The sequence below is a fragment of the Dermacentor variabilis genome, chromosome 8, assembly GCF_050947875.1.
Source record: "Dermacentor variabilis isolate Ectoservices chromosome 8, ASM5094787v1, whole genome shotgun sequence".
Classification (NCBI taxonomy): domain Eukaryota; kingdom Metazoa; phylum Arthropoda; class Arachnida; order Ixodida; family Ixodidae; genus Dermacentor; species Dermacentor variabilis.
The window spans coordinates 39,140,798-39,162,059 of NC_134575.1; the positions used below are offsets into that span (position 1 = coordinate 39,140,798).

Consider the following 21,262-nt stretch of genomic DNA (forward strand, 5'->3'; position numbering starts at 1 on the left):
TGGTGCTAATTTCAAAATTATTTCCAAGTGAATATGCCTTGTGAAATCACTGGCTTTATCTATTGCAATATGTGTGCTAAAGTAATTATTTGAAAGTTAATTAGTAACATTTTGTTAATTAGTCAATAATGTACACTGATTTCCAGTGTACGTACTGCATACCTCTGACTATTCCAGCTCAATAAGTAGATTTGTACTAAATGCCATGAGTGACCTTTAAAAATTCTGTTAACACTTGAACATAATAAGAATATGTAATAGTCCTGCAGAAACCCGCAAGGTGGAGAGAAGTAATTAATAAAGGGAAAATCTGACATCCCCCCGTTCGTAGCAATACTACAAATGGGTGGATGCCTGATTTTCCCTTTATTAATAGTAAGAATATGTTGCCTATCTGCCGTAGAGACTGCTGTGAACATGCAAGCCGAATATTACTGCTCCACACGTGGCAGGGAATTTACAATCTCATGTCAAACACAGCGAACAATCGCTTGCACTCTCTTCCACCATGCCGTCATGTAGCATTAGCCCAAGCAGCTGAACCCACAAACGCTACTGACTGATTTCGTGATCGTGAGCGCATTCTCAGTAGTACACAACTGCCAATTTTTTGGTTAAATAAATTGAAGATATATGTGTTCGCAATCTCAAAAATGCAGAAAAATAATTTAATCTCTGCACCGCTCTGTCTACACACGACAGTTGGGCACAGCCGCGTCTGTCGCGCATGGCCTCCAGGATGACAGCGGCGTGCTGCGAAGCATAGTCTAGCGCAGCTGCCGCGAGCCCTTTCACCGTCGAGACACTCAACTTTAGGACGGGCTTTGCCCCTTTTGCTTGTTCCCTTTGTAGCTCCAGTGTGCTAGTGGAGATGAAAAGAGAGGGAAAGCAGTGTGTTGGTGCAGTAACTCCACTAACACTTGTCCGATCCGGAAAAAAATTTTGTGGCATGGGATTTGTGAGATGACGTTCTTCAATAGTGAGGCCATTCTATGTTTAGTTAGAGAAGTGCTTCGAGGCCCCTTTAACGTTAAACTAAAACACCCGGTACAACGGGATATGCATGGTATGACATGCGACATGATGTGAATGACATGACATTTGATCCACTAGTAGTGCGCTCGTGGTGGTGATGCCATCATGGTAGTTTCGTTAACAGGACATATATCAGGATATTCCTGGCATGACATTCATGACATGGCACCTGGTAATGTTTTGCGGAAACCTAAATAATACTGGATAGCCAGCTACTTGCAAAATACTTCGCGTAACACAGGTTCCTACAGTGCATGGGATCTGCATAATTTTTTACAACTTAGGAAATATGTACGTAATAACTCCTCCAGATTCGTGTGTTCTACACATTATTTCTGTATACTGGGCTCCATAAATGGTTGACATTCAATCAAGGGTCCCACCAATAGCAAGAAGGATGATTCCCTAAGACAACTACTCACAGAGTAATAAACAATGGCAAATTTATGCAGAAAAAAGCAATACACAAGAGAACCTTGCCAATACGTTCCTTTACTTGTGCATTTCAGTACCAAAGGACTTAATCCCAGTCCTTGTGGTGCTAACACAATGTTCACGTAAGGTCTGTCTCACACAGCGTGATTCTGCATGCAATTTTGCACTTGAAGCCCTCAGGCGTGCAGCAAATCTATTATCCGCTCCGTTGTTCATACTATCTTTTAATGCTCAGAGGTGTTGAACTTGCCTGAAATCACATGTGCAGCGTGGATGGTGAATGAATGATAATATGATCATCAGATACATAACAATGGCCTGCCTGCTTATGTTACAATATAATAACAGAGTTCAAACGTGAAGCACGAGTTTCATAATATTTGGGGTTTTACGTGCCAAAACCACTTTCTGATTATGAGGCACGCCGTAGTGGAGGACTCCGGAAATTTTGACCACCTGGGGTTCTTTAAGGTGCACCTAAATCTAAGTACACGGGTGTTTTCGCATTTCGCCCCCATCGAAATGCGGCCGCCGTGGCCGGGATTCGATACCGCGACCTCGTGCTCAGCAGCCCAACACGCACGAGTTTCATAAAAGAAAGCTATAATTTGTTTTACTTTGAATTATTCTTGGCATAGGCTTATTCAGTCTACTTTGGTAAATACAGTCTTCCACTAGGTGCCCGCAAATACAAAAATCCCAGCCACCGCGATTGGTGCAGGTGAAACGGTAACACGAAGTTCGCATTTATGGAAAGTGGAGCAGGCAAGACATACATAGCACATTTTTCAACTATTGCGGTCTTTATAAAAAAAAATTTCCCTTATAATCTATGAGAACTATAGTTGCCAACTGTCCTGATTTTAGCTGGACAGCCCCAACTTTTCAGTGGCCCACAATCCGACTTGTCCCAATAGGGATGATCAATATCCCGGCTCATTTCTTCTACTGAAGAACTATCAACAATCCAGATTTCCTCAATGTAATGCCTGACAGTGAGAATGCACATTCTTTTCTTGTGCCTTCTGTTGCATTGTCACAGCCCTAAAGGCTGTTTCATTTTTCTCGTGGTTCTAGGCCCTAACCGTTCGCAGTACCTGTACCTGTAATTTGGCAGCAAACGAGGCAACCACTGCACCTGTCTTGTTGCAACTAACAACATTGTAGGACTAAAAAGAATTTTGCAATATTCTTGCATGTACAGACTTGACAGCTCCTGGAAAAGACACGATCAATCGTTGCCAGCCCCAGCCCCCATTTTTCTGTGTCTCAACTTCAACCACCCGAGAATTGGTAACCCCACTGAAAACCGAAGAAATCACTGCAAGCATTGTCTACAAAACCATTCTGCCCTCTGTACTTCTGCAATCCAAAACAAAGCCCCCAAGGGACGCTGATATTGAAAGGAGCTTGCCTTCGCCACGATGTCACGGACACAACTGAAAATAATGCCACATCCATAAAGGTTCCCCAAGTTATACAGCAGTGCAATCGCAACTGTATTCTGAAGTTGAAATTCGACTACAGGCTGTCATAATTAGGCAGCGCAGTCTTAAAATTTTTTCACCATTATAAACACGATAATGTGGCGATTTCTTGCCACTGAGAAATCATGAGCAGGAAGAGTATACCTTATAATCTTGTGCAAGAGTTGCAACCCTGAATTTCGGCCTATACGTTTAAGAAAAAAAAATGTATTCATATGTGGGGCGTATCAGTAACCTCTGTGGCGGCATTCGCAGTTGAAACTTTGGTAGGAGATGACGTAACCGTTGGTATCATTGCAAAACTTGTTTCCCGGCATCCCACGGCTTGCGATGTCGTACTTCCCACTCATGCTGCCTTCCGTAGGTCGCTACTGTCGCTCTATGTACACACTGTCCATGCCAAGGCTTTCAGCACTTCATGTTGCGTGTCATCACTCCCGCAAGAAGGTATGCGGGTGTTATCGATTGCAACATTCCATTTGCACTTTGCACAAGAAACTCAGATTGTTTTTCGCTCAGCGAACTTACGCGTGGCGAAAGGTCTGCTGCCATGTCCGGGAAAAGGTTCACGTCAAAAACGGCGCGGTAATGGTGCAGTGCTTAAAGGTGTACGGTTGCACTTTCCTGTTAGAGGGAAGTTCATCAACTAAGCACCAACACAATTCACATCGCGGCGCCACCTGGCTTGTCTTCTTGCACTCTATGTACACGTTTGTGCAGCACATGTATACACCACTTTGAGTGTCGGGCGCAAGCTGTACGCTTTACTTGGACTGTGCATATCTGCGCAGTGAGCTTTCGTTGGTCCTCGGCCAGCCGAAACATATAGAGGCACTATTTACCTAAATGTTCCCTTTGCATATTACGTGAGAGCCCCGAAAGAATTTTTCGGCACGCAACTTTATGAGCAGCATGTCCAGGGGCGGCTTCACCTTCCATTAGTGAACTTTCAGTGAACCAGATTTCAACTGCTGCAGCACTTTGGTTACATGTCAACCACGACAAATGAAGCAAACAAAGCTAAAATAAAGGCTTCCCAAGATTGCTGCACACAGTGGCACGCATGTCAGTTTTTCTATGTGCTAAATACAAATTTATTACATCTTTACTTGAGAATGTGCCACACCCAATGAAATCGACCCCATATTTACAACAAAATAGTTGCAGCCCTTACACAAGATTATGCGGTATTCTTCACTGGCGTAAACTTGAAATGCGCCATCTAACTCCCTTTATTACAATGATAATCTTACGAATCATTCGCACGTTAACTTATAGTACTGGAGAAGAAGGTAGTGTCAGGAAAGCCAAATTGTATAGTCCTGAAGCAGGCATCGTCGGGCTCGGTGTACATGACACATCGACCCCAACGTGGCTACCAGGTAAACCACAAGACCACCCGACTTGTCGCTGCCAGCTAGTTCACGAGGCAGTACACTCCACTTGGTCGCACCTCCTCAGACACTGATAGTTCGGAACACGTTGAAGCCGTTCTGCGCTGTGCTCAGAATCAGGCCGGGCATCTGCGGATGCCAGTGCGCTTCCTTAATGTCCTTCTGGCCCTGGTGGATGAAGAGCAACTGCGGAGGGAGTCCCTGCAACACCTGGTCATCGTGGTCCTCGTCCCCGGCAGCACCTTCCGCGTCGCGGTCGCGCTCGACGGCCAGGTCCCACAGGGTGAGCTGGTCATCACTGCCGCTGGCACAGAAGACCGTGCTGTCCGTGGGATGCCACTCGACAGACGTGATCGGAGCGAGGTGGTGCTTAAAGGTGGCGACGGGGCGCCCGTTCTGTGGAAAAAACCAAGGTTGACAATCAGGGGCATTCAAACGAAGAAACTTCCTAACCAAATTGAATACAGTCGCTGACCGATAATTCAAGCCCGACGGGAACAGCCTATTAGTCTGAATACGAATCGGAAGTGTGAAATATCAAATTCACCAGAAAGTAAGTGGCTTTATTCCACACATGGCAAAAAAAAAGGACAAAAAGAAAAAGAAGAAGTTTAGAACTCTCTAACTGAGCAATAAGAAACGATATCACCATTCTATAAACTGCAACTAATAATACGTCTAAAGCAGCCAAAATTGATGTATTACGCACCGCTCTAAAATATAAACACTAATTTTCAAGTGTAACATTTACAAAACACTCGTAGTTATTGTAAATTCACGTGAGCTACATACTCATATATTAAATTTGTCTGCATCAGATGCTCAAACGGATACAGATTACAGGAATGTGATACTACCTGTTTTTGGGGCAAAGTTGTAAACTTTGTGCCCAATTTTCTTTTCTTATGGAATCTCCACAATTTTTGTAAAGAGTATCAGGCCCTAAATCAAAATTTAGCTTGCTTGATTTGCTATAATTTAATTTCCCTTCTCAAAGGCAACAATACCCTAAATCAAAATTCTGCTTGCTAGATTTCCTAGAACTTTATCTTTGTTTCTCGAAGGCAACAGATTTCACTGAACTCAATCTAGCAACTGCATGATGAGAGCACTCTGCATGTAATTGAACTGGGAAATAAAAGCCTCCTCTTAATCAATACAAACAAGCTACAAGTTCTACTGCAAAGCAGGAAACCAACCTGAAAGGTACGCAGGTCCCAGACCTTGATGGCACCGTCATCGCCACCAGACAAGAGGAAAGGCTCTCGTCGATTCCAGCTAATGACGTTGACGTCGGCTTCGTGGGCATCCGCTGCCGTGAGCATGCACGCTTTGTGGGGCGCCGCTCGCACGTCCCACACTCTTATGGACTTGTCGACCGAACATGATGCCATGACCTGGAACAAGCATTGGTTGATTGATTGATGGATTTATTTTGTAATAAGTAGACAGACGCTGTCTCTATTGAAAGCTGCATGTTTGCCTGGCATGCTATTCCAGCTGTTGGGTGGAAGATATGATGTACATGGTGACTAGACAGATGCACAAATGGGACATACATCTATAGACACACACCCACACGCACACATTCAAAACCAGTCATGAAGTCTGCCTAAGGCCAGTGGCTGTCGAGAAAGAAGAGCTTTCCAATAAAGGGAAAATCAGACATCCACCCGTTCGTAGCAACTGCTACAAAGGAAACTCATACGGGTTCCTCGAAAGAAAAGCCTCGCAGTTGAAAAAAAATTCGTCCTGGTCCGGGACTTGAACCCGGGGCCACCGCCTTTCCGGGGCAGCCGCTCTACCATCTGAGCTAACCAGGCGTCTAGCAGATGGCATGGCGAAGTCGAATTTGCCAACAACTCGAAGCAAAGGCAAGAGTTTGACATAATAGTTCTGCGGAAACCTGCAAGGTGGAGAGAAGTAATTAATAAAGGGAAAAACAGACATCCACCCATTCGTAGCAATTGCTACAAAGGAAACCCATATGGGTTCCTCGAAAGAAAAGCCTCGCAGTTGAAGAAAAATTCGTCCTGGTCCAAAATCACCAGATTTTGAAGCGCCGATTCCATGCAGACCGACGCAATTGTTCTTTTTACGGTCTTTGAATGAGACGATTCATGGGGAAAAAGCTCTTTCTTTGCACGTGGGAAATATGCCCAACCGGTGTGTCCCTTAGTTATCGTCAGCCTGAGGTATATTCTGCGGAACGCACTTGGCAGCATGTTCTTAACATGGTCATGACGATTACCCAAGTTTTACACAGGTCAAATACTACGCTCCTGCCCTTGATGTACTTGAAATCCGCCGTAAAGTACTGACTCGTCCGAAAGCCGTGAGAAATAGAAGCAATTTGTTCAGATTCACATGAATGAGCTCAGCCGCTCTGATATTTACGCCTTTTTATCTAGACCACCGGTTACTTGGCCCTATGCTCTACAGGGCCAATAAACGAACAGACAGCAGCGAATCGAGCACCAAATATCTCACCGTGGCTTCGTTGGGAGACCACTGAATATCTTCAACTGATGCTGTGTGTGCTGTATAGGGCCGCTGGTCAACATGCCAGCTGCTTTCCTGTGGCTTCCACAGGTGGATGCTCTTGAGGCAATCGCCCGTCGCCAACACGCCTGGAAAGGCATGACATATTTATTTACTATTTATTATACTTACCCTCGGAGCTCACAGAAAGCTATGCTGCAGACGCTTGTCTGTACACAATTACAGAAGCTCTGTCTTTTTTTTCTTGCTGCTCTAAATGCAGCACTTCTCAGGACCTCATTAAAGATCTTTGTCTGTCTGTGTGTCCTCTTCTTTTCATTGCCTACCCTGCTGCAATATTGCCTACTTTCTTTTCTCTTTCTTTTTCCCTACCCTGCCTGGGCCCGCCAAGAGCTTGCGGTATGTAATAAATAATGTAATAATGTAAATAATGTATGTAATAATAATAAATAAAATAAATAAATATCACCACACACTCAATACCTCTCATGCTGATATAGCCAGCAACATGCTAGTCTAGCACAATGTTAACCAACATCCAAGATCCAAGTCATACCTACACTGTTCCTTATCCAACTTATCCTGAGCAGCCAGAAAGACTCACCAACAGCTATAACGTGAAAAATAATTGCTGAAAGACACCAGTCAGCACAAGGAAGACTACATGCCGCAGCCATTGCACTTGGTTAACTTTGCAGGGGAGTATGCAAACAACGTAATGCCAGGGCACATCAGAGTTTGTTGCAGCATTAGGTTGCCATAATCATCGCACACCGACTATGTTAGAGCGGACGCCGCGTTGACACATTCTAGAACCAGTTCTAGGGCCCAGCTATGCCATACACTGGGTTACCCGCTGCAGTGGTGCGTGCATTCCAGAGGTGCGCAGGTCTTAGCACTAGTGCTACAATCAGGAAAGTAGTTGGGCCCCGTTAAACTCTAGTGTTTTCCCAGAGAAGGCACAGCATTTCGAACTGAACTGGCCTCCCTATAATCAGTCTTTTTGAGCATGAGGTTACGCTAGCGTGCTTCAACTGTGCCCTGAGAACACTAACAAGTGTGTAACCTCAATCTGCAGAGGTACATTTCGCAAACAGCGGTCTGCAGACAGGCAGGTTTCCTTGAATGAGTTCAATGTCACACTGCAGAGATGTTCCACTGAGAAGCATCATAAACTGAACACTCAGAAGTCGGCTCGGGCACATGTGATTATCCTTTTATGTAGAACACATTATTTCACACCAACTCAGACCAAAGTGAAAAGCAGTGAAAGGGTTAGTGCAGCAAATAATTTTCGTCGTTGGCTGTCCTCGATTAAACATGTAACTATGCTTGCATGCATGCCAAAAACTTTTTCAGTAATAAAAGATGCGAATGACACCAATAGAAAGGAGAAGAGACTGCTTCAACCTGCTGCACTAGTCCATTACCTGGATTTCTCATAGACTGCCAGGGACTAACTAAAACTTCTAGTAAACATAATACAATCTACACTCATTACAACGGACCTGCGTACAACAGACTTTCAGATATAATGGACCATATTTCAACCTTAGTTTGTTCTACCTAATTAATTAATGTAACAAAGTTTGCTTTTAATGGACTGTGCTACAACGGACTATCGGCTACAGTGGACGAAATTAGTGGTAACTTTTTTTTCAATATCGGCGTATAAAACATACTTTTTGCTGTGTCAACACGGGCTGACAACTGACTTACAAGGGTCAGCTGATGGTCGTGGCTCAATATCGCACATGTGAGAGAGGAAGGCGGGGCGGAAATGCACCGTCTTCTTTTGCACGCGAGGCATAAGGGTAGGCAAGAGAGAGAGGTGTTCTACTCCGGCGGCTGCTGCTTATGGAGGGGCAGCCATATATTGAAAGCGATCTGCAATGTGGGCAAAGTGCTCGCCTACACCGGCGTTGTATCTTGAAAGTGATCAGCGATGTGTACGACATGCACGCCCGTGCGGGCCTCACCTTCAAAGCGGCCTGCAATGTGGACAAACTGTGCCCACTGCCAGTACCCTCGTATGTGCTGTGCTTTCGACGTTTAGTTTGCGTTGCAGCGAGAGACAGCACGATGGTCAATACATTCACTCTGCTGCCGCACTTCCTCACTCCAATGTTTTGACAGCGAGTGTGCGCAGTCATCAAGTGAGATGTGTTCATGTTTGCTCGTGTGCCCGTGAGACCATGCTTGTTCATTTGGTTATTAAGCAAATGTTTACAAGCTTATGCAGTCGATAAAACTACTATACTTACTTGGTATAGCTATCTACTAATTTGCTATCACAATCAATGCTTCACCTTTCAAGCGAAACTGCAACTTATTTTCTGGGTTACTTTGCCTGCTTCACGCATAGACCGTGAGTCTTCAGGAATAACCTTTCAACGTTCATAAATTTGAACCGTTGCAAACATCCCAGTTGTATGCATCAATTCTCAGATATGCGCGGCTACTTGGTCTACATGTTTTGCATATGTGCAGCCTTTAAAAAAATGCTGTAGTTACATTGTGGTACCGTTCATAGTACAGATATTCGCGACTCCAGCGACTTGCTTTATGAGCAGTTTATGCTGCAATTACACAACATGTATCACCCGTAACTGTGCAAGCTCTGCATTTTCTGTATCTGTATGGGTGGTCATGTGTAAATGGAGCTACCCCAGCAGGTGCAAGGGCCCATCCCGTGGCGACTGAAACTTGGGGAAACGTTGCTCTACCGAACACTCTGGAGTTCAATACAATGATGACTCTACAGTAGTCTCCCATTTAATTGACTCCAGTTAATTGGAACATTCAGTTAATTTGATGTCGAATGAAGGTCCTGGCCAGCGCCCATGCACTTCGATGGGCCCCAACTTTCGTAGTTTCAAACCTAAAATTGGCCTTCTCCAGATATAATTCAAGCTTGACTAGTCAGCACTCACGCCCCTGACCTCCGTGGTGACTCTAATGGAAGTCTCTGTCTCGGCGGAGCTTAGGGTATAGTGAATAAGTTGGGAGCGGTGTCATCTTCCACTGGAAATGCCTATTTCTGGCCTGCCCTAGGAAGATTGTCAAACCATAACCATAGCTCACATCGTTTAATTATGGTATTTACCTGATTCTAATGCGAGCCTCTTTCTTCAAGAAAATCAGGCCGAAAATTGCCTGCATGGTGCAATCAGACACTAAACCAAGACCACATTTGCTTCGCTGCCATGGTTTTAAGGTCGGTCTCTTCCAACTTCATGCAGAAGCATGGGGACTGATTCAGCAAAGACACTGAACAAAGTTTTGCATAAGCAAGCAAGCCATCGAACAAACCGGGCTTGGTTGGTGACCAGTCAACGGCGTAGCCCTCGGCTAGGTGACCTCCAAAATTGAAGATGGGCTTGGGAGCCTCGTGGTTGCGCACATACGACGACATGGCCGAAGGGTGGTCGAGCACGTGCAATGGCCGAGCGAGGTCCCACAGATAGACTCGACGGTTTTCCGACCACGAAGCTGCTAGGGTCTTGTCGCCGACTCTGGCAACCTGCGATAAGGTCACAGCACAAAGCCAATTAATGTTCACTTGAGTCTCTAGGGTACCTTTCTTCCAGTCTATCTAACACTGTTGCAATGAACAGTATCGCTAAACTTCAAAAGCCCTGCAAGTTTTTTTAACCCCTTCAGGGGCCAATTACTTCTGTCTGTTGAAAATTTACTTTCACCACGTTTCCTTCGTGTTCAACATCACGAAGAGCCCGCAGTTGCAGAATGAATTCAGAATTCTCAATTCTTCAGTGAGTCTTGCCAAGTTTGCAGAATGCCAACTCCACGCAAGAACTCTCTACAAGAATGTCAGACATGAGAACATCAATTATTTCATGTGTAGCATACTTAGAAAGAACTTATCTACCCATTTGATATGTCTGTTGTAAAACACTGTGAAAGAAATAAAAGAAGTGAACTCGCTACATGCAGACATCATGACAGCAATTATTCTGCTATTTATCCTTCAATTCATTTTACAGGTACCCTTTAACACATATGGTGAAGCCCCATTGATACGTTCCTCAGTGTTGTGTTTTTGCAGCTGCTATGTTGCGTTGTCGCAGTCCCGACCTAAATGCCGTTGACTCCCATGTATTTTGTTCCCATTCAATACATCGCCATTCTGTAATGTTCCCGCATCTTATCTTGCATACGAACGTGGCGATCACGTAGGTATGACAGTGCAGAGGGAAATTCGCTCTCACACGTAGCGAGCTACAACAAGCAACCGATATGCTGCAGCTAGCGACCGAAATTTGCAATAGGCAACAGATGTTGCACAAGCCAGGCACTGCACAAGCACCTGGAGAAAACATGCACAGAGCAGTTGGCGAAGCTCCCGAAAAAGCGTGCATCAGTTAAAAACTACCGAGAACCACGCACACTGGGACAAATCCACCGAGCGCATGCCTACCTTTATTTTGGGGCCTGCAAGGGCCTTCTTTAGGTTGCATAATCACAGGTTCTCTAGAGCAGGCTTCGCCGCAATACAGAGGTGCTGTGCTGTGAAGAGACATTATTGCGGGGAAGCATATCAAGGGTCAAAAGGGGGCCACTGTCGCAGAACATCGTACTTGTTCCTTAATTAAATACACGTGCCACCCCTGTGACAGTACTAGCACTGAGACGTCTAATAACTGTACTGGCAGCCATTCAGAGTATTTCTGTCTGACACTGCTGTTGCAATTTGAGCCCTTCTCTCTGTTATGCTTGCTCGGCTGGTACATACTTTTTTCCCCACAGTATCTTGAAAAACGTATCAATGGGTTTCTAGTGTATCACTCAAACGTGCAGCTGAGTTAAATTGAAAGTGGTTCATGATGCATGTGACAAATTTTGAATATCAGTACAATTTCATTGGTGCTTTTGCTTTCTATGCTCCATCTTGGAGTGCACAATTGTACACACAACATGTGAAGAGGTTGAAGCGAAGCTTTCTTAACCTAACCAAGCAGGATCTCCGAACAAGGTTACGAAGGTACACACCCTGACACGGTTGACACAGCCGTTGTGTGGGACTAGAGCCGTTTCGAGCTCTGGTTTCGAGTCTTCGTCATCACTGTCTGAGCTGTCTTCGTCGTCGCCAGCGTCCTTTTGCGAGGCCTCCTTGTTTCGACTCAGGTTGCTGCATGATAGGAATAACGCCCCATTAGCTCTAAAACTCACCAGCAGCACAAAAAGTGATCTTCATCAAAGTGGCCCTAAAGATAATCTAACAAAGTTTCAAGACATCTCAGATATTATGCGACACTCTATTGGGAATTTCTTCTGGCAATGCTTTACATTCCAAAGCATCTTGCATAGGCGATGCTATGAGGGATACACATTCTGATTTACTTTCACATTCATATATCTTTAATTACATAAATTGCATAAATTTCAATCTCAAAGTAGTGTAGGACCCATAGCTATCATGGCTAGTGTTGGGTCCATGTTTTATACCAGTATATCTTGTTTAGGTGAACAGGGAAAGTAACATTGGACAAAATAACAAATTTAACCAGCAAGACATATTTTTAATTCTCACATTATCAGTGATGCTACTAGCCCTTATCACTGATGCCACGGCCGCACAATACAGCAAGGCCTAACCAGCAGCAATTCCTCAGTATCCAGCGGCGAAAGTTGCTGTTTAGTGCCGAGTCAATCAAAACCTTAGTAGTGGCCGTATGCCATTCTTACACCACGAAGTCACTGCGCATAGAAAAGTGGGGGACAGGCGACAAATTGAATAGCAGAAAAATTGTTCCCGGCCCCCATGTCTGTGCCGATGCATGTGTTACGTACCGAATTCGAGCAAGACACCACGTAGCGTCCAAAACTTCAGTCACCGTTTTACAGTGGTCACACAGCAGAGGAGAGCAGGGTCTGGCGCGGAGCCAGTGCGATTGCTCGCTGCTGCCTGAAAAGCGAGGATGTCCCATTGCCTAAGCAACGCGCATGCATCAGTGTGGAAGGTATTGAATGTAAAGCAACAGCCCACGGAAGAAACAGCAGTACTGTCCAGGCTTAACTGGAGAGGTTGACTCGGTGCACTGCGGAGCTAATGCAGCCACTGGTTCCCACCATGCCGCTTTCGATGGTGCAGTATAACGGCACTTGAGGACTTACGTACGTTTCTGAAAGCTTGGGCAACCCTGTCAGAGCATGGTGCATGCAGATTTTTCATATTTTACTGAAATGTAGGAGGACGTTACAGGGTTCGCCTCTCGGTGCATTTCGGCGCAATGGTAGCATCGATGCATTACGCAACCAACAAAAAGATGTCTTATGCGAGGAAGGAAAATTCTTGGAAATTTGAACATCACGTGGAATGGAATTCCAGCTAATGGCTCCATTTTACCTCGGGAGTTTCTGGCTGCAGTATGTATTCTTCCAAATTAGGCAGATTAAGGAGGTTGCAGGAGGTTGCTGGTGAAGACTCCAGTGCTATGCGTGGGTGCCCCTGCATGCTCAGTAAAGCATGCAGGAAAGAAATAAACTAGAAGGGAACAGTACTTAAAGCAGCCAGCCTCGCTAAGTAAACTCTCAGTGAACCCTCTACTTTATCCTCGCTGTGTCGGCCCAACACGTGACATCTGAGACTCTGCGTACTGGCCAGGAATGTTTGTTTCCTAGGTAGTTTTTAATTGATGCACGCATGTCGGGTTGCCCTGCTGCATCCCTGCCTGCAAAGTGGGAGCACTAAAACCTACCATGCACTCTAGCGTGACGATCACGTGTTGGGTCGATTCATTTAGCTTCAGTCGTGTTCCACAACGTTACCTCCTAGTTCTTTCCTCCCTCCACGCAGTAGAAGCTTCCAGCTGTTGGCCGGTGCAGGTGGTGGTCTACCCCGAGACTGATTAGCCAGTTGTCTGCTCCCAAGACCTCGTACTACATGTTCGCTGAGGTTAAATGGATGTTTCATACTTGCCACCATGGCTGTGGGTGACACTGACTAACACTCTTAGGGCTAGATCGAATACACATACACAAAACGTCCAAGATGATGAACAGGAATAAGATAGGCACCACCTCTGGCACAGCCCAAATTGATCACAACTTCATACAAAAAATTTCTAGAGTGAACTCTGATGCTATTGTCTACTGGAGCTTCAAGCATCGCAGTCCAGCAAGCATGGGAATGTTTAGGCAGTAAATGGATTTGCCTAAACTTCGTCCTTCCGGCTTCGGACGGCTTTATGACTCTGTAAATTGACCATTTTTAACAAAATATTGCATTGTAAGTGCAACGTTTGGAAATTATTATGTATGCGCGAATAGTCTTACTGTCACCAGTGTTTAGAAAAATAGGATTGCTTTGAAATTTAGGTCATGAAAGCATTACAAATATGGCCGCAAGAACATCCGATGTCCCAAGCATGGAGATCAGACAAATCCATGCACTAACCCTTGATCTCATGGTGGCTGAGATTACGGACTGTCACACATGTCATGCTGATTACGGATTCAGCTCCCACTGGAACCACCGTTCTTTTCTTCCACTTTCATTTTCCTAACCATTTCTGCCTTTCTATACGAAAATACATTTAAGCTCCCCTATACATTCCTTGACTAACAAAGAGATTGTGCCCTTCAGTTGCCCCGGTTACTTTCCCTTAACGATTTATGGATCGATTAGCTTCATTCTGGTGGCATTTTATGCCGTAAGCTGCACAGTGTGCTATCAGGGCACACCTGTGAACTTTTCAATTTCAGAAGATGGACCTGACATGAAGTAAGGGGGGGAGGGGGGTCAGAGGGTAGCATACATTTCTTTTTTAAAAGCTTAGCTGGAGTACACACATTTGCATAAGTTCTTCAATACATGTTTACCTTTAGATGCAGCACGCAAGCAGCAAGAGCCTTGGCACAGTAAACTGCGACAAGCAACACATCATTTTTTACATCACCATGACTTTTGCAGCAACTTTGCTGTTGCTGATTTCACCTGCTTCAGGCATTTGTCTGCACAAGCTTGCTCAAAGCAAGTACACTTGTTGCGTCCTTTCACCATCGGAAGGCTTCCCATGCAAATTCTGGTGTCGAGGAGCAGAGCTCATTTGCAAACAATATTTTTCCACAAGACTTCCAAAAAATTTTGGAGAGTTGGCAGGCATGTGAGGGACACCACAGCAAAGGGCTCCATAGAACTCACAGCTATTTAGAGACTGGATTTCCTTAACATGCACTTAAATCTAAGCTGACAAGTATTTTTTGGCTTCTGCTTCAATCAGAATGCAGCTGCCATGATTGGCAATCGAACCCATGACCTTGTACTCAGCAGCAAAACACCACAGCCACTGTCATGCGCTGTAATGCATTAAAGCACAAATTACAGGCATGCTTTCCAACACGCTGGCTTGCTCCTACACGCCTGCCACGTGTTGCGAGGAACAATGGTAAGAATCAACAAAAGATGTGTGCCGGCAGGTGCTCACTTCTGCCCACGCATCTTGGCGGACATGGCTTCGTGAAATTCAGGTAGGGATATTATACTTCAACATGTGCTATCCGGATTCGTTCACTTGTTTACTGGGCGCAGCAGCAGTGTGCTAACACTGCTGCTGGGCTGCACATGCATGCGTGTTCTTCCCACAACACACGAACAGCTCCCAGAAATTACTGCACATCAAGAAGATGCGCTGCCCTGAACGGCGAGCCTGAGATGAACCGCTTGCTTTCCCACGGGGACTGTCTGATGGCGCAGCTATTCTGTGTGCATAGGTGCACAGTCACATGGCATTTTTTAAAAATAATATTTCACGGACTTCCTCTGTTCACTGGAAAAAGTAAATGTGATGTGTACCTTGCTGGAAACACCTCACTATGACGTCTTACCATTCTTTACAAACACGTAATTGACATCTTGAGAATTAGAACAGTTTGAAAGTTAAATAATTAATTTTAGTAGACTTGATTGGCTGCTGGGGATTTAAAAAGTACTGGCGGTTTCTTAAGAAGACTCAAAGTAACATGTTTTTGGCCTTATTCACAAAGAATGAAGCATGCCTTTTTAAAACACAGCACATGATAGCTGGGGCACTCCGCATAATATGTTCAGTGCATATATTAAATTTTACAGGGACATTTAAGGAGACCATACTAAATATTCCCTCCCCCTTTTCTTTTGAACCCCTTGTTTGATTCAGTACAGTCTAGCGATATTGTGAGTGTTTCCTGCTTGTCTTTTCAGCTGCAACCTTATTTTTTTTTAAGCAATAATAAAAATGACTTGATTTGGTTCTCTCTAACTGTCACTCTGCTTGCCATGGCACCTGGTGCTAGTATTATCATACGTACTGCACACAACATGCCAAGAAAGCCAGCTGATATAACCGCCTTCTGCTATTAATATACAGATGAAGGACAAAATGGATGTCAAAGAGTCCTAACAAAAAACAAGGCAGCATCTAAGTGACACTGCCAACACTCCGCTGCACTCAAAGGTCTGATATTTGGCTCAGATGCTTATGGTAACACGGCTGGTGAATTGGATGGATTTGTCTACCGCACTCAAGAAGTACTTTGAGGATTCCCATAGTGAGTCAAGTGTCATATCAGCCAGAGTTTGTAGTAGGAAACTGCTACTTTTCAAAACTACCCATTACAGCTGAACTTTGCTATATCGAATGGTGCGATGATCGATATATATAGTTCGATATATCTAAAATTATATATATATAAATTTATGAGTGAAACAGACCAATAAGCATGGAGGCGTGAAGGCCAGAAGCTTGTGCATGATGGCACCACACACTAGCATGAGCAAAAACAATCAACTAGCTATGTCGCAAGTTCAGAGCAGCACTTTCAGCACCTTAGTTTACGCAGGAGCGGTAGGTACTATCCACCACACCACGATCCACTGGTGTACTGTGGGAAAGCCTGCCATCTGTGTCCAGAGCAGGCACAGTTCGACGCTAGAGTTCAATATATTCACTTAATGTCCGATTGGATCCAATGTATAAAATTTTAATGCACATGTAAATCTCTTGCTGATCTGGCACCTGTTCGATATAAGCAATAATTTATTTGTCCATGTTCAATATAATCAAGGTCAGACTGTATACGACATTTAATACAAACCAGGCAATGCTGTGGAAGCTATACAAGTAGTGCAGTCATAGAAGTCTGACTTCGCGCGTTTTGCAGCGCAGTTGTACTTGATCTGCGACACCTTCTACCAAATCATTACTTCAAATGTCAAAGCTACAACTAGTGAACAAAAGATTTCATTAAATCATGTCTGTGTATCGTTGTGACCCCTGAAAGCGGTGCACTATGCTGTGGTCACGAGTGCAAGCTTTGCACTGTGGTCGCTGGTCACAGAAACGTCTCAGCGCTTGTGTGGTAGCAAATAGCTTCAGACTTACGATGGCCTTTAATACCCGTGTCACACGGGCATTTGGAAGGCCTTCCAACCGATAGTCAGTTGACTCAAAGGTCAAGTTTGAGCTGCTACACGGGCGGTTTCGAAGGCCGCCAAGTCAATAGTCTATCGAGTTAACGGAGCACCGTACAACTCTATCGAAATCTCGATAGCCTTTGAGCAACAGAAGCAGAAACAGCGCGAACATGCCCTCTCATTCACAGTGTGCTCGTACTCACGGTTAGAAAGAATAAATCAAACTAAAATGCTCTAAAAATACTATATATGAGTGTTATTAATTATTCAATAAAGTATTTTGCCACTTGATATGTGCGAACTGCACATACTCTCGACAACAGAGACGTGCTTGTGTTCATTCCTTCCTTCATGTTGTCTAGTACTCTCCCTCTATTCCATGTACTTCCGGCTGCCGTCATACCGCCGCCATAGCGCGTTTAAGTGGTTTAGTGTTGTTTTACTTTTCGTGACATGAAAACGAAAATAAAGATCCACAGCGCCACACAATTTTGTGAGAAACGCCTGAACCACTTAACGGCCTTTCAAAAATGCCATGTAGCAGCGTGACAACTCCCTTGAGTCGGTAGAGTTGTGGCGTTTCGAAGGCCGTCGACTGGAAGGCCTTCCAAATGTGCCCGTGTAACACAGGTATAAGTAATCACGACGCCATATGTTGCGACGTAAACTATGAGACTTCATGTTACATCCAATTATATGATGCATGCCTACCTTTATCGTTCATCTGTAATGCACTGTTCTTTGGCTACAGATGCAGACAGGGAGAGGAGTCTCATTGGCACTTATAGCTTTGCCTGCTATGTATCAAACAATGTATCTGTTTACGAAACAATGTTCGCTATGCCACACAAGATGCATTCACGCTTTCTAATGTGTTAGTTTGGCATCAATTTCAAGTTCAATATTTACCACAATACTTATCTCCTCGGAAAACAGACCCGACTAAAAAAAGAAACCAAGGAAAAACAATCTTGTGAGCAAGTGAGCCTTTGCCTATTTTATACTATAATAGGGTGATTCAAGTCGACGTGCAACACGAAGCAACTAGAGTGACACACACAACAGAAGCAGAGCAGATCACCTCATCTTCATCACCATGAGGTGATTCAAGTGCGATCGCTCGGCCTGGGTGCCGGAGGTAAGGTAGCAAGTCAGCGGGAACTGGTCGGCCCGGTCATCACCTAGGGTGTCCTTGATGATGTCGAAGCTCAGGCACGGAGCGACTGCGGAGAAATGAATGTCATTGTTGTGCAGACATCTGAATGGCAATGATAACAATAATGACGGTGGCATGAGCATCTGCATTAAAACTAGGCGGTAGCACATATGCCTTTCTTCTTTTTGTTTTTCATTTTCTTTCCCCGTTTATAGCGTGAGCAGGTCGGGAGAGGTGTTCGACCTCATCTCCTTTTATTTGTCCATGCGACACTGAAGATTTTTTTGTCTCAAATATGCACCAGTTCAACGCGTGTGTCACGTAGCTATGCTAAATTTCAATGAGGCCATGTTTTTCATGGTGAGCCGAGAACTGTCTGAACTGTTAGTTCAACTTCTAATACACTTGATAACTTTCCACGAATCGCGTTATAATTGTGTGATTGGAGCGAATTGGCAACTATTTGTTCTCTCAGCACTTATAGTCTATTCTTGCTTCCCCTCCTTCGAACTCTGACAAACATTTCTAAAAGCAGAAAAAGCGGATGTTAATGACATCAATGATAGCAGGAAGCAGACCTCGAACTCGCTAACGCACAGGCGATGCGCAACGCAGGTGGCGACATCTTGTGACGCAGAGTTGAAGTTGAGCGCATAACATCATGCAGGCGGTGATGCAGGCTATCTGTAAATTAGCTTCTGGCGTTCATGCGTCCCCAGCAACATATTCATGAATGCACAGTGGCTCCCATTTTTTTTTTCCTTCGACTGGAGAGATACTGAAACACAAGTTATTGACGCTTTGCGGTTGAACGAACCACCACAAGATGCCGCAACCATGGCTGCTGCTGCCGTACATGCCTCCGATGTAAGACTCTCCGCAGAGCGCCGCTAGACTTGCACATAGCACAGCTCGTACTGCCTTGTTGCTATCACAAAGGTGACTGAAAACATTGCACCAACTTGTGGTGGCCTGGTGATAGACGACGTAGGCCGACTGATCGCACTCAAGTTCCTCGCCGTCTTCGTTCGCAGTCGTGGTACCAGGCACGTAAACGCGACGATCTGCTGCGCCGGTAGCTGCATCACCGGTGCCCGCGTCTGACATGTCGTCGTCCTCGACGTCTCCGTCATCCATGTCCTCGAAGTCAGAGTCTGAGTTCTGTCCGCCGCCGGCCTCTTCCGCCATCGTTTGTTACTAGCGGCAGCCGCCTTTCGCTACACTGTGCCACGGGAGATCAGTTTCACGCGCGATGTACGCGTCCGGCGCACATGGAAATCAATGATGGCGGCACCCATAAGCGATGCTTATGTCGATGCGAATGACGTCTGCGGCCGGTTAAAGGTTTCGCCGGTCCTCCTGCAAAAGCGTTTCCAAAGTGTGCACCGTAGTGTCCACATCGCGCTTTTCATTGACGGCTCATTCAAAGCTACAAAAAGCAGCCTCGAAGGCTGTGCTTTTGCATACTGCGTTTTCAGCACCTGAAGTTCATAAAAGCACGGCCTTCGTGATTCGCTCCGTCATATCTGAACATTTATCTGAAGGAGCCGCCACAACCAGCTGCAAGAAAAGAATTTTTTTTTTAAATAAAGTTTTTAAAACTGCTCTTCATCGTTTTTACTGGTACTAGTACTCTAAGAGGCTATGCCACTCTTATACGCAACTCTTGTTCGATGCTCGCGTCCACAACGTCTCAACCACGCCCACTTGTCGGTTAATTAGCGCATGAAGTTTTCATAGGCGCGCTGCCACAGTGTTCTTGGATAAAAAAGCAAGTAGATACTAACCTTTGAACGCAATGACTGACGGTCTGTGACTCCGTCTGCAACATGGAGGCAGGAAATTGTTTGTACTTCGATCGCCTGGACCATTTCTTTGAGGGCACGGCCAGGGGCTACTACTCTCACAGACCATTCTCTAAGCGCATCATTTGCGGTCTTTTGACTATACATCTAGCGAAAAGCTAGAGTTGCATGTTCCTGAAGTATTCAGCATCACTTAAAGCTTCAAGTAATTCTAAAAAACTGCCGTCTTGATAGTACTAGAAATATTGCACGTCTAGTGCTATGACAAACGTGCGTCTATGCGGGAGTGGCATGTTATTAACAGGCGGCAAAATAACGTCATTGTGCTGGGTTGGTGCAGCATTGTTGCAGCGTCAATTGCAGCACATGTACTGGGACAAGTGTGGTACACGAAATATGCTGAGAAAATTGCGTTCCAAACCGTACCCTAATTTGTCCTGGTTTCTTCATTTGTGTGCACATCAGAATTATGTGTTCGTTACAGGAAAGAGTTCGTAAAAGAAGAATAATGAAAAAAAAAAAACTCGACTTTGCCCACGTAACAAGCAAAGCGCTTAGTAGGCCAAGTTTGCCGCCTGCGACCGCCTGGCCTGCTAGCTCAGTCGGTTAGAGCGTCGTGCTAATAACGCGAAGGTCGTAGGTTCGATCCCTGCGCAGGCCAACTTTTTTTTTTTTTCCGGCATTGTATGTGCACTCCTTTCTCGAAGCTGATTGGTTGAGTGACTGAATGTGACGCTACATTTTCTGAAGAGATAAACCGTTGACATCCTTCACAAATACTGATCATGGTTGCAGCGTCCAGCCAACACCAATTACCTTCTTTTATTTCACTTTTCCTTTTTAAATGAAACGAAATCCTTCCACTTTTCCTAGCGTCATTATTTTCGGGCCCAAGTTAGAATGTGCGCGATTGAACGTTCAGCTACTTTTGCGCTTAATATAAAATTAAGCTTTTTCTTGCGTTAAGAGCCCTCTACAAGATGTCATTTTATTGCGAGCTGAAAACTATACAGTGGCGTCGTCGTAGTCGTGCT

General features: G+C 44.9%; 1 protein-coding gene and 1 non-coding gene across 2 annotated transcripts; one reads left to right on the top strand and one right to left on the bottom strand.

Moving 5' to 3' along the window:
• Positions 1 to 1,453: 1,453 nt before the first annotated feature.
• On the bottom strand, positions 1,454 to 19,679 carry l(2)09851 (WD repeat-containing protein 1 l(2)09851). Its single transcript, XM_075701919.1, has 7 exons — positions 19,386 to 19,679; positions 18,349 to 18,490; positions 11,864 to 12,002; positions 10,166 to 10,376; positions 6,842 to 6,981; positions 5,551 to 5,748; positions 1,454 to 4,747 (listed from the first exon to the last, which is right to left on the bottom strand). Exons 1-7 carry the CDS (start codon positions 19,609 to 19,611, stop codon positions 4,415 to 4,417), a joined length of 1,389 nt encoding a protein of 462 aa, XP_075558034.1. The 5' UTR covers positions 19,612 to 19,679; the 3' UTR covers positions 1,454 to 4,414.
• A 1,136-nt stretch (positions 19,680 to 20,815) lies between these two features.
• On the top strand, positions 20,816 to 20,889 carry TRNAI-AAU (transfer RNA isoleucine (anticodon AAU)). Its single transcript has one exon. It is a non-coding gene; the product is annotated as a tRNA-Ile (tRNA).
• The last annotated feature ends 373 nt before the right edge of the window (positions 20,890 to 21,262 follow it).